The 13,062-nt window shown below is 48.0% G+C and overlaps 1 protein-coding gene across 7 annotated transcripts in view; it reads left to right on the top strand.

Annotated features, from left to right (window-relative positions):
- EP400 (E1A binding protein p400) overlaps positions 1–13,062 on the top strand; it is a 59,324-nt gene that overhangs the window by 27,424 nt on the left and 18,838 nt on the right. For 5 of the 7 annotated variants that reach the window (XM_063315709.1, XM_063315708.1, XM_063315707.1 and 2 more), the window contains 13 exons: positions 279–433; positions 2,308–2,604; positions 4,223–4,387; positions 5,376–5,540; positions 6,763–6,842; positions 7,508–7,794; positions 8,428–8,621; positions 8,705–8,874; positions 9,261–9,457; positions 10,605–10,716; positions 11,559–11,702; positions 12,008–12,196; positions 12,896–12,979. In XM_063315709.1, coding sequence (XP_063171779.1) covers positions 279–433; positions 2,308–2,604; positions 4,223–4,387; positions 5,376–5,540; positions 6,763–6,842; positions 7,508–7,794; positions 8,428–8,621; positions 8,705–8,874; positions 9,261–9,457; positions 10,605–10,716; positions 11,559–11,702; positions 12,008–12,196; positions 12,896–12,979 — 2,239 coding nt within the window. The remainder of the gene's footprint in view (positions 1–278; positions 434–2,307; positions 2,605–4,222; positions 4,388–5,375; positions 5,541–6,762; positions 6,843–7,507; positions 7,795–8,427; positions 8,622–8,704; positions 8,875–9,260; positions 9,458–10,604; positions 10,717–11,558; positions 11,703–12,007; positions 12,197–12,895; positions 12,980–13,062) is intronic. The other 2 variants (XM_063315706.1, XM_063315710.1) reach the window with 2 other exon arrangements.

Below are 13,062 nucleotides of genomic sequence, written 5' to 3'. Positions count from 1 at the left end.
GGAGCTTGAAGCACCCTCCCCCAAGGCTTAGGGCACCCCCATTGTGCCCCCCCCACCTGAATATTTAACCCCTATCGCTGCTGAGGGCATCAAAAGGATGCTGACGTGTACCTTTGGCTCGGGACGTGAGAACCCAAATCCACGCCGTCTGACCTCGGTGGCAAAGACAGCTCCTGCTTTTGTGTGGCTGGAAGGAGACGCTGAAATAATTTTGCTTGGTTCCGCTCATTACTTGCTGCGCCCCGCGGAAAATCGTAACCCCCCCCCCCTTTTTTTAGGTTGTTTCAACCTGTTCAGTATGGACAAAAGCCAGAAGGCAGGATGGTGTCGTTTCCCAGCACCCAGGTGCAACGTGCCACAAGTGCAGCTGCGGTTGCGCAACAGGCCCAAGTGCGAGGAAGGTCCCCCATGGGTACGGTATCTGCAAACCAAGGTAAGAAAGGCAATGCCTCTCTGGCTTCCCGCTGAGCCTCTGAATGGCCATTGCAACAGAGGTGGGTTGGGTCCCCTCCATGTGCATCTCCCTCCCTCCTTCCCACTGACAACCAGTCCTTGAATTAAGTTGGCCTTCCTCAACCTGGTGCCTTCCTGGTTTATTGAGGGTCAGTCCCCTCCCCACCCCCGCCCAGTTGGAATTCCTGCCTATCTGAATGAATTCATGTTGGGAAAGCTGAACCAAAATGTCATACTGAAGGCATGGATTGAGTAAATCCACCTAATAGATTCTCCTTGAGCTTAGGTCAGCATTTTCAGCTGTGCCCTTCAGGCCAAGCAGGGTGTAAGAATCCTGAGTTGTCCACCTGGGATTGGGGCGAAGGATTCCCAGGTCTTGCCTGACCTTCTACCCAGCTCGGCTGGATAAGTTTCTCTTATTTTCTGAACATGCCCTGAACTGGCTCTTGGAAACCTAGAATTGTGGTTCTCAACATGTAAAGTGACCTGCTGGTCTTGGGTGGGGTGTCTTTACTGAGTTGCAAGGCAGGATGCCTTTGTTCAGTCCAAGGTGGGCAGAGGCAATTCTGGAAATTTTGATGGATTCCTCTCCGAAGAGCTGATTTTAAGCTCTCCTACCCTCTCCTTCCCCCCCCCCCGCTTCTTTTGATTTGAAACTTCTGAGAGGGGATAAAAAGAGCAACAGCACACTGTAATGCTCCTTCTGGAGCTGGTCCAGGCAAGGGACTTGGGGCTTAGATGCTTTTCTGCATCAAAAGGCTGCGGTTGGTCCAAAGGAAATTAATCGCAGCCTGTTCGCTGAACATTCTGGGAGAATCTCACTTTTGATCACCCCAGGAGAGACCAGTTGTGCTTTTCCTGAAAATCTGGAACAGAGGGTATGAAAGCGTTCAAGCAAGAAGTCGTCTTACCTATATTTTCACCATCTATTTTTTTTCCTGAACGTTTCAGCTTGAGCTGAAAGTAGCATTTCCAAGCAATGAATGTGGTGTGTGTGTGTGTGTGTGTTTGGTCTCAGATTCAGTGGGTAGTTAGGATGAGCATAATAGAGCTGCATCTTCAGGGCACCTGTTTTTATACTACGGGTAGTCCTCGGCTTAATGACCACAATTGGGACCCAAACTTCTGTTGCTAAGTGAGGCAGTTGATAAGTGAGTCACACTTGATGTTATGACCTTTTTGCCATGGTCATTAAGCGAATCACCATGGCCGTTAAGTGAATCACATGGTCGTTAAGTGAATCCAGCTTTCCCCATTGACTTTGCTTGCCGGAAGCTGGTTGCAAATGGTGATCGTGTGACCTGGGATGCAGCAACCATCGTAAATACATGCCGGTTGCCAAGCACTTGAATTTTGATCGCGTGACCATGGGGATGCTGCGACGGTCATAAGGGTGAGGATCGGTCGTAAGTCACTTTTTCAGCGCCGTCGTAACTTCAAATGGTTGCTAAACGAATGGTTGTAAGTTGAGGACTACCTGTACACTGGCTGCCCCTTGATGCCGTTTGAGAGCTTCCCGTTGGAAAACATTCAAGGTTTTTGAAGCAAAGAACTAGCAAACCAGTCTGGCCCACTCATGCTATGCAGCCAGAGTGGTGTGTGTGTGTGTGTGTTTGAGCAAGCAACCAAGCTTCACGAAAGCACAGTTACCATTTCAGTGATGTAATTTAAGCTCCCAGATGTCTCTGGGTTTTTCTTTTCTTTCCAAGGCCACGTGTCTGTACTTAGGCCACAAGACTTCAAACGATTGTTTTGTTTTCTTTTTTTTTAAAAAGTCTCCATTGCGCTAACCCTTGAAACGAAACGAAACGGACCGACTCTAACAGCTTGCCCCCCCGCCCTTATTGATTGCAGCTGCCGCCGTCTCCTCCGCTGCGGCCGCACCCCAGTTGCAGGCGGCCCCGACTTGCTCCGGTGCGCCGCCGCCTCCTCCTCCTCCTCCTCCTCCTCTTCCTCCTCCGAGACATCAGCCAGCCATGACCTTCGCCACAGCAGCTGGCCCGGCCCATCCTGTGAAACCGCGGGGCCAGGCCACCACCCCAGGCCTGCAGCTAGGGCAGGCCCAGCCACAGGCCCCCCCACACTCCATCCAACCGAGTGTCCTGCCTCAGAGGCTTGTGTTGACCTCTCAGGCACAGGCCCGGTTGCCCAGTAAGTGCCCCTCTGCCCCTGCTTCCCAGATCTCTCCACTTCCTTCTCTTCCTTCTTCTTCTTCTTCTTCTTTTTTCCCCAAAGCTTCCCCGAGGTTAAGTTATTAGGCACCCTAAAAATGTGTACAGGATGAGATAAATATATATATATATATATATATATTGGGTGGTGGCTTGGTTTGGTTCTTCCCCTTTCCCTTCTCCTCTTTGGAGTTGCCTCGTTCACCCTTTTACGTTGCTCATTTGACAAAGAGGTTTCTTTTTTTTTTTTTTTAAAAGTGCAACGTTTCGATAAGGAAAAAACGACTCCAAAAATCGCTGTGAACATACATTAGCGGTGTCAACTTAATCTCCTCCTTCCTGCATGTTTCTTCTCTTGGCCAGACTTCTTCTGAACCTGGAAACTTTCTGGTTTTTTTTTGGGGGGGGGAGATTTCCTCTTCCTAATTTAACTCTTTTTATTTTGAGAACACTAACCACATCCTGCTAAAGAGCGCCTCTCTCGGGCGGAGGCACCTACGTAAGCCTTAGGGACGAATGGGAAGCTGGGCTAGGAACAGGCTGAGGCGGTTTATTTCAGACTGCAGATGCGCTGTTAGCATGTCTAGAGGCTCTTGGGCACTGACGTACTAATGTTCCAACCCCCCGGGGGGGGGGGGATCCGCTGCCTTTGTAAAAGCCAAACATTCCATGCTCACCTCCAAACCTCGGGAGATTTGAAGCTTTGGAGGCACTGAAGCCAAGACGAGGGTTTTCAGGCGTGACAGGTACTGATTTTTCCCAGTTGACCTGAAATGATTTTACGGAAGAAGCTTTTAGCTCCTTGTAAACTTCTTGTTTGCGCTGCAAGAGCAGGGTGGCAAAAGGAATTCGTATTTGTCGCTTCTGGCCCATCAACCTGAAACTCTTAATCAGACGGCGCCTGTGAAAGACAATCTTCTGTGCAGTGTCACATGCATTCTCTGAATCAGAGTTGTTTTGGCTGTGGCTTATGGAAGCTTACAGGCCCACAGCACAAAATTAACAATGGCTAATTGGACGAGACAGATCAATTTGGAAAATTAAGCCCTTCTGAATCGTCCGCAAATGGGATTTGGAGGTCCGATGAATCTGCTCCAAGCTGATCTCCAAAGCCAAGCTTTGCAGAGCCCTAAAAACATAACCCTTCCGGTGAATTATTAAATACGCCCCGTGCATTGCTAATTCCTGTAACCCTTTTAGCCTCTCTTGAGCTTCGTTATATTTTGCTTTTGAAAAGGCGGTAGAGGTCTGACCTTCATGACTTTTCTGCTCTCTCTGAAGTGTCACTTGAGTTTTTCCAGGTCACGCTTGTTACCTGTGAAAGAGGAAGGACTTCTGCCCTCTCCCCGCCCTCTCATCAACCGTTCTGCCTTTAAAGAAACCAAGCAGATGCAATTCGTCCATCACCTGTATTAAAGCAGTACCTGTGGAACTTCTGAATGACACTTCCCTCCCCTCCCCCCCCTCTGCCTTCTCTACATTTCTGCACGTGGGCAATGCCGGTTTTACTAACCTGAACGAGAGGAAAAAGGGGACGTCCGGGAGATGGCCCGCTCACCCTCCCCGTTTTTATGGGTGCTTCCGCCCCTCTCCCCCAGGTGGTGAAGTGGTCAAAATAGCCCAGCTGGCTTCCATTGCAGGGGCACAGGGCCGGATCACGCAGCCAGAGACGCCGGTGACGCTCCAGTTCCAGGGGAACAAATTCACTCTGTCCCACAGCCAACTCCGCCAGCTGACTGCAGGACAGCCTCTGCAACTGCAAGGTGGGCAGCTTTCAACAACGAGTCACCGAGGCTTTCCCATCCCTGGGATTTTCTTGGTTGGGGTTGGTGATCCACCCGTACTTTGGACGTATTTTGGATTTTGCATAGTCCTCTGTGCCTAGGCGTTCAGGGCAAGGATCCCTCTGACCAGCCTGGATCACTCCCGTTCTGCAGACCTGTTGAGACTGGTAGAAACCAGCCTTCTTTAAGGCCACCTAAGGAATCTCTGGGTGGTTTAACTGTGGTCTGATCCTCCTGTTTTGAGTCCCTGCAGGTTTCAATTCTGGTGTGTATGAGACAGGCAGAGAGATCACGTAGAAAGGGAGGAATTGAAAATAGCATCCGTTGACTGCTTATCTCTGTTGAGTGCAGGCTGTGTTTTATTTTAAGTGTGAATTCTTTGGTCAGATTTTTCCCCCCCCTGACCTGTAAAGATAGGAGGGAAAGTCTTGGCGAGTTCAGGGACACGGGCAAGACGGGGACGTGGCAAAACACGCATTATAACTTCAGGAGGCAAACGCTTCCTCTTACGTTCATGCTCCATTGGGTTGGTGTCATCACAGCTAGCTGCCGATCCTGAGGATGAATTTGCAAAAAGGAAAGCCGTCAAACTGCTCCCAAGCTCATTTTTGAGGTCACGCAAGCGAGGGTTGCTCCCGTCCCTCTGATAGCTTGGGACTTGGCTTTATACAGGCTTTCTCAGAACCAGTTTATTAATTTGAAAAGGAGTTTCCCTCCGTCCCAGCAGCTCATCTTCAGATTGTGGATTTCCCCCCCCAAATGTCTCTTACTTAAATGAGTACATTTACTGGATCTGAAGTGACCTCCAAACCTAATGCAGCCTTCTTCCCTGGGTCTTGTAGTATGAATCCCATAAATTCAAGACAGCCTCCTCCATTTCCTAAGATGCAGTGTAAGAAATCAGTGGGATGGTCTTACTGAAACGGACAGTCGGTGACTTCTCCTGCCTTAAATTTCCACCCACCAGGCAGCGTCCTGCAGATTGTTTCGGCTCCCGGACCCCAGTACCTTAGGCCTCAGGGCCCCGTGGTGGTGCAGACGGTGCCTCAAGCTGGGACTGTTCAAAATGCTCTGAACGCACTGGGGAACCAACATCCAGTGGGTTTGCAGACTTCGGCAGGGACGCAGCCAGGTAAGGACTCTTCCTTTGTGTCTGTCTGTCTGTCTTATCTGTTTAATTCCTATCTTGCTGCTGCACTCAGAGCATTAACAAGAGAACAGTGAACCAGGGTTATAGATAAAGCCACTGCAGTGGAACAGCGATGCTTGCAAACCATAAAAGTGGACACTCCAACTTTTCTTTTAATGCCCATTATAAAGCTTTGGTCCCTAAGCCAGCGCCTGTTGGCAAGAAGGTACCTCTGCAAACTTTCTTGGCTCCTGGGAGGCCCCTTTGACGGTTCAACTTTCATTTAGGTGGCTTTAATTTTTCAAAGTGTGGGAAGCTGGCCTGGTGCGGTCTCAGCCCCTGACATACCCTTTCTTTCCGAGAATGCTTGTCCGTCCTGCGTAGGTCCCAGAGGTATTGCTGAAAATGAAAATGGGGAGTGGCTCCCTTTCTGTCAACTTTGCTCGGAAGGAAAAGACAAAGGGAAGGTGGAGTTGCAATATGAAAGCAGCTGCCTTGGGGACACTTCATTTGGTCAAGGTTTCTTCCTGCCTTTCACCTTCCTGGGGTCATAGCACAGAGAAGTCTCTGCCCTACCTTGGAAGAGGGGGGGCGGGGGAACGGGTTCAGCTGTGCACTCTGTGCTGGATTCCGACACTTATTGCAAGACGTAGCGGGAAATAAAAATTCAGACCGGCCTCTGAGAGTATGCAAAACTGGTAGGGCCAGTGATTTTGTGTGAATGGGATTTGGGGAGATGTGGTTTATGTTGTTGCTTCCTGCAAATCACATGGCAGTTGTGTAAGAGATTCTGATGTTTCTCTTTGCCCCCACCTCCTTTTCAAACAAGCTGTCCCCATCTGTGGGGGTGGCCTTTTAGTCTACGCAGCCTCTTCAGTAAGGCCACGAAAATCACTGGCGGGCATTTCACCCGTAAATAAGGCAACAGAGAGACAGGAGTCTCCCTTCTCTGCCAGCCCCTTTGATGAGTAAAGCCCCAGGCTGAAGGAGGTACACAGTGTCTCTCCTGTACCTCTTCACTTGCCTGGGTGCAATTTCTGATCGCCCTTTTTGACCAGTAAGTAGTTAAATGCAAGGGTGCCCTTGACTGCCAGGGCACGGAGTGTGAATGCCACCAGTGACCTCAACAGCCTGATTCAGAGCAGTCACACCGTGTGTGAAGTAATTTATAACAGTGTGCTTGAGTTGTATAAACACTTGATTTATGTTTAAGTGTGTGTTCCAGGAAGAACGATGGGTGCAAATTTAGCATCAGGGGACTCTGCTTCATCATTAAAATCTGGCATTCATGGAGGACACTCACAGGTACCGTAGACTTATTTTGCAGTTATGAACTAGGGGGTCAAAATTAACTTCTCTTTTAAATCCTTTTTGGAACTAAGAGGCTACGCTGCGTACAACTTTTCGTCTTTTTTCGTTCTTGGCCTTTGGAAGACCGCTTTTCCTCTCTTCAGCATTTATTGCTCTTCTCTTCCTTTGAGTTGAAGCTGTGTATGTTAAATTGTGGGGGAACAAAGCTATATTTTAGTTATTTTTGATGTAAGCAAGGCTTAAGAAGAAAAAATCCACCAGTGATGTATGACAGCAAATCACAGCACCTGGGGAAGCTTGTTGCTGCTATTATTATTATTATTATTATTATTATTATTATTATTATTATTATTATACAAGCAATATAGAAGACACTATCTGTGAGGACCATCTGCTCCCACTGTATATGGGAGGGGGGGGTGTCAATGCAATTTTAATCATTGAAAAACAAAAACAAAACATCCCTGCAGGATTGGATACTTGCAACTGTACATAGAAGGTCACCTTATGTATCCGCATTTGGATTGAAAAATGTTTGCAATTAAATTTGGGATTGTACCAGCGGGCAGCTGTAGAATACTGTCTTTATCCTTCTAATTTTAGAATATTAATGAGTTCTGGGACCACTGTTGGTATAACTTTTTCTGTTTTCTGCAAAGGAATCGTTTGAGGAAAAAAACAGGCTTCTGAAAGAGCGTTTAGACAGGATCTTTTCCTGCAACGAACGTCGTTGCTCCAGAGCACCGCTGTATGGCAAGGACCTTCGCAGACTTTGCTCTCTGGTGGGCAACTCTAATGCAGCCCCTCAGTTTTCCACGGCAGCCAGCAAATGGAGCTGGGCTGGTTTTGCGAACTGCTGCCTTTCCAAAGATCGCCAGGAACCTCTCCGGGGGCTGACCTGGACCCTGGAACAGCAACAGGAATCCTTGAGGGACACCATCAATAGGTGATTCCAAGCTTCATGCATGACTTGAAACTTCCTCCTAACAATTCTGCTAGGGCTTATCAAGGTGTGTTTGTGGGACTGCGTAAGCTCCAGATGGTTGTCTAATTAATATTTATTATGGGCTCTTGAGGTAACTAATTTGAGCCCCAGATGATCGTAGTTGGAAGGCTTAGGCATATTTTCCCCCATTCTCTGCATGTATCTTTGCCATCCTTACGATCATAAGGTACCAAAAATTTGTCTTCTCCATCATCTGTTCCTAGGCAACCAGCCAGATGGTTCTAGAGCAGGATGGGGAGCTTCAGCCTTCCAGATGTTGCTGAACTCCACATCCCGTGTCTGACCTGCCTGTGTACAATCTGGTCATAGTGCCTTGCTCAGAATGAATTCTTTGCAGCTGAGTTTTGAGCTCACCTCCCTCCCCATGTCCCCATCTCCTTTCAGCCTGCTCTTCTTCTCTGCTTGTGGTCTTCAGCAGTTGAGACTATCAGTTGCCAGACTCTGGAAGGCTTGGTCAGGGGGGTAGATTTTTTTTTTCCTCCCTGAGTTTGGCAGTGAATGGATTTGAAATAATGCTAGCCACAACATGACCCGACCAGAAACATTTGCCGTGTTGTCTGCTTTGTTTCCAAGGGTGCTCTGCGTGTTGCCTGCTGCTGTGGCTGCTCCTCCATCTTTGCACGTGGTGAGGCTTCCCCCTGTTTATGGCCACCGGATGAAACTACTCCGGCGCAACCTGAAAGAGAAGGCGTTGCCTTACCTGCACCAGCTGACCATGCCCCGACTGCTTCCGTTTCCTGACCTCCGTCTAATACAGTACGATGCAGGTAGGGGAGAACCCTTGATCTGCACCTGTCCTGCACCTTGCAGAGGCTTTACGCTCCCAACTTTGATTCTTCTTGCATTGCAGGGAAGTTGGAAGCCCTGGCTGTTCTACTCCAGAAGCTTAAATCAGAAGGACGGAGGGTGCTGATCCTGTCCCAGATGATGCTGATGTTGGACATTCTGGAATTGTTCCTGAATTTCCATTTCCTCACCTATGTGAGAATTGATGAGTGTGCTAACCAGGAGGAGCGCCAGGTCTGTCTCTCTGTTTTTCTCACACTTCTTACTTGACACTAAGTTACCTTGTAACTCTCCCCTTAGCAGGCTTACTACAGCTCAGCCATACATGGGTTACTGTTGGAGGAAGCCTGTTTGCACACCGTGAGCAGGTTCACACATAGCGTTCAGCTCTCGTGGGATTGCTTCGTTCTTGATTTTGTGCCCGAAGCCAGCCATGCACTTCATAGACCAGGGGTTTGGGTCTAGTGTGTTGTGCAAATCCAGCTGTTTTTAGCGTATTCAGCAAACTGTGGTTAAGGAAACTGGGTTGGCGTGAGCCCCAAATCCAGCCAAGGAGAACAGGACTGCCGCTGTTTTTCACGCTCGAACGAACGTGCTCTTTGTCCCCACTTCCGATTCAGGAGCTGATGAAAACCTTCAATCGAGACAAGCGAGTCTTCTGCGCCATTCTGTCTTCCCACAGCCGCTCCACGGGTGTCAACCTTGTGGAAGCTGACACTGTTGTGTTTTATGACAACGACTTAAATCCGGTGATGGAGGCGAAAGCTCAGGAGTGGTGTGATAGGATTGGCAGGTGCAAGGACATCCACATTTACAGGTGATGCTTGTGAAAGGAAGAGGCAACACACAAGAAAATAACTATTCCTCCACATCATGTTCTTAATTATTTTTTAGATCCTATTATACTTACTGTCTTTCTGATATATATGTAACAGCTCTACTATTAGGTATTTTATTCTGTCTGGCCTTAGGGCTGTAATAAACTGATTTGATTTGATCTGATTGATTTGATTTGGCTCTGTCCCTCCCTTCCTCCATATCTATCTGTCCGTGCATCCAGGCAACCATCCTACTCTACCTACCTGTCTTCTTCCTAGTGTTATTCCCGTGCTATCCATTCTAATCTGCCCATCCATTCATCTTAATCTGTCCATCCACCCATTCATCCTATACATCCTTCCATCTATTTTCATCCTAATCTGTCTGTCCATCCATCAATCCTAATCTGTCCACAGATCCCTCCTTCCATCCATTCATCCTAATCTGTCCATCCATCCACCTGTTCTTCCCTAGATAGCTTTTAAAAAGTCTACATTTATATCCCTTTCACCAGACAGCCTCCATTTGTCTTTTGGGCACAAAAACACTCAATTTGACTCACAAACTCTGAACTGGTTAAGATGAAGGACCAGCTCCTTCTGTGTGAATCTGTCCATCTTTTATCATAAGGGATCTTCTTCCACCTGGAAAAGTGAGCATCTGAAACCAGATCTTTTCAGTAGCAGCTCCTTCCCAAGGGAGGTGTGGCTGGCTCCTCCTTTGCTCTGCTTTCCGCAGACAATAAAGAAATTTAGTTTTGAATTGTATGGATTTTGCTCCGCTCCTTGTTTTAAAATGGCTGGCTTCGTGCTGACGTTAAGAAGCTTTCATACTTTTAACTTTCTGTTGTTCCTGAGTGACTGGTAGAGAGGTGGCACAATTTATACGTTTAACAAATAACGAAATAGCAAAAATTGTAGACAGAAGCGAAGCATGAACGTTTTGTATTTTGAGGAACATCTGATCAACAGTTTGGTGGTAAATTCTTAGCTTTTCTTTGTGTTAACACAACCGGGCATTAGTACATACTCGTTTGAAGCTGTTTCAGGTTCCTGTCGTAGTTGTTAAAAAAAAATACATCCGTGGCTTTCTTGTTTCCTCCAGCGCTGCCTTTTAAAGTGATGCTTTGTCTCTGATTTCTCTAGGCTTGTCAGCGGGAACTCCGTAGAAGAGAAACTCTTAAAAAATGGCACTAAGGATTTGATCCGAGAAGTAGCTGCTCAGGGAAACGACTATTCCATGGCCTTTTTAACGCAGGTATCCCTATTTTGATCACACGATTCTCTTCGGGTCTCCTTAACACAGAAAAGCGATCAGCCGGGCCTGAGCGAATGAACGGCCGGTCCCCTCCTGCTCCTGGCAATGGAGAAGCACCAGTCGGGAACAAGAGGACTGGCTGGAGGGTTTTTCCTGCTTGTCCCCCTGGTTGGTGCTCAGGACCCCTTGGCAGCAGGCGGAGAAAGCTTCATTGCTCTCTTTCCCATCCAATGTTCCTCCCCACCATGGCGTTCCCACTGCAAAATGATTGTCAGAAAGCAGCAATCCCGAGTAAAACGGCTAGAAACGGGGCCAGGTATAAGCAAGGGGATGACCGCCTCCCAACCATTGCCTGCTCGCACTCTGCTCCCTTCAGGATGGAACCTGATGGAGCAGATGAAACCGGGCACCTGCCTTCTGGATAGGACCCTCCCCGTAATTTAAGGGGAAAAGCAGACAGCTTGAAATCAGCGAGAATGGGGAATAATTGGCCGCTGTCCCTGACCTCGGCCAAACGCCCCTGCAAGACCAGGAGGCATTTTGCCCTCCTCCTTGGCCCTAAAGGGGCCGCCCCCCCCCCGCACCCCATCCTGGAGTTCGTGCTCGATCTTCTTGTCCTCCCCGTGATAGGCTTTCCATGGCTCCGTTGAGGAGCTTCAGCAGCCAGGAAGCCTTTCTGGGTGGGAGCGGCTGAAAATCCTGGCTCAGGGCTGGTGGCTTGGGAAAGTCCGGCTGCTTGACAACAACTCCGGAGCCACCGGAAATGAAGTGACGTGGAAACCAAAGGAAATAATTCAGGGAGCTTAAGAGGGAGTAAGCATTTCCCTCCCTTCTCCCTGCAGCAAACAATTCAGGAACTTTTTGAAGTTCACTCGCCGATGGAAGATTCGGGCTTCCGGGTGAAAGCTGAAGAATTTGTCATGCTTTCTCAAGAGCCTTCTCCCGCAGAAACCATCTCTCCCAAAGTCGCCAGGCCCTTTATAGAGGTAAGGAAGTGTAGAGTGTTTCAACAAGAATGAGAAGATACAGCATTCATCTTTTGGATTTGCTAGTTGACAGTTGAGTTGCTTGAGGACCGCCTCTCTCTTTTTTTTTTTAGGTATGTTTAATGTGTTATTTCAATTGATGCACCAGTTCACAAGTATGAATCTTTTCTTCCTTGCGCAAACACACTGACCTGTTCAAGTTGTAAAATCCAGATTTTTGTGGCCCAGAATTACAGTGAAAAACGTAAGCGGTACGTATAGAATGTCAGTAGGGGGGAAAAAAGGATGTCTTGTGTTTCCCAAAGGCTCTCAAAAGTACAGAACGAGAGGAAGAGGAGGAGGAGGCGAAAGAGGAGGAGAACAAGGAGTGGAACCCGCGCGTTCTGGATGGGGAGACCGAATCGGCGTCGAAACCTCTCGTTTCGGAACTCAGGAAGGCCCAATATTTTGAGGAGCCTTCTCTGCTGCAGGAGCTGGTGGCTGTTGTAGATCAGGTGCCCTTGATTTCCATGTGCATTTCCAGCTCTGAACCAAGAAGCATATTCTTTTGCTCTTTGGGTGTGTGTGCGTGTGTGTGTGCGCACGCTTTCGAGTCATTCTTGACTCCTAGCGACATACATGGACAAGTCCCTGCAGTTTTCTGGGCGAGGTTTTTCAGAAGTGGTTTGCCATTGCCTCCTTCTTAGGGCTGAGAGAGAGGGACTGGCCCAAGGTCACCCAGCTGCCTTCATGCCAAAGCAGGACTAGAACTCTCAGCCCCCCGGTTTCTAGCCTGGTGCCTTAACCACTACACCAAACTGGCTCTCTGTTCTTCTGCCTTTCTTACTTTTTTATTAATGCATCTGTTTCTTCCCAGCAAGCATCCTCAGTCTGCTCTGACTGAGAAAGAAAAAAACATGCTGCTTTTAAGTTGGGGCTAGCGCTGTCCACTTGTCCATTCATTTATATTTTTAAAAGAATTATGCCAGGTTCAGAACCAAGTACTTGTGCCTGGAGAAGAGATAACTTTCTCAACTTTAATTCACCAATTAACTGTTGTGGCTCTGTTTATCATATGACAGCTAATTAATGTAACCCAAGCATGTTTTTAAAAGTCCTGTTGTCCTTCTGTTGCCCATTCCAGAACTACATTAATCTGTTGCCCATTAATGTTTTAATTTCTCATGTAATTGCTTCTCTTTGCCTTCTTTCAGCTCACCCCAATTGAAAAGTATGCTCTGAATTATTTGGAGTTCTTTCATATTTCTGCTGACGAGAATGCATCAAAAGAAAATGAGGTAGGGTCTCTGCTGGGAGGTGGGAGGGCTAACCCTATTACGGGTAGTCCTCACTTAACAGCCATTTGTTTAGTGGTGGTTCG

The sequence above is a fragment of the Candoia aspera genome, chromosome 15 (genome assembly GCF_035149785.1).
Source record: "Candoia aspera isolate rCanAsp1 chromosome 15, rCanAsp1.hap2, whole genome shotgun sequence".
NCBI classification, from domain to species: Eukaryota; Metazoa; Chordata; class Lepidosauria; order Squamata; family Boidae; genus Candoia; species Candoia aspera.
Note: the sequence above shows the minus strand (reverse complement) of the source record. Positions and strands in the feature narration are given on the sequence as shown.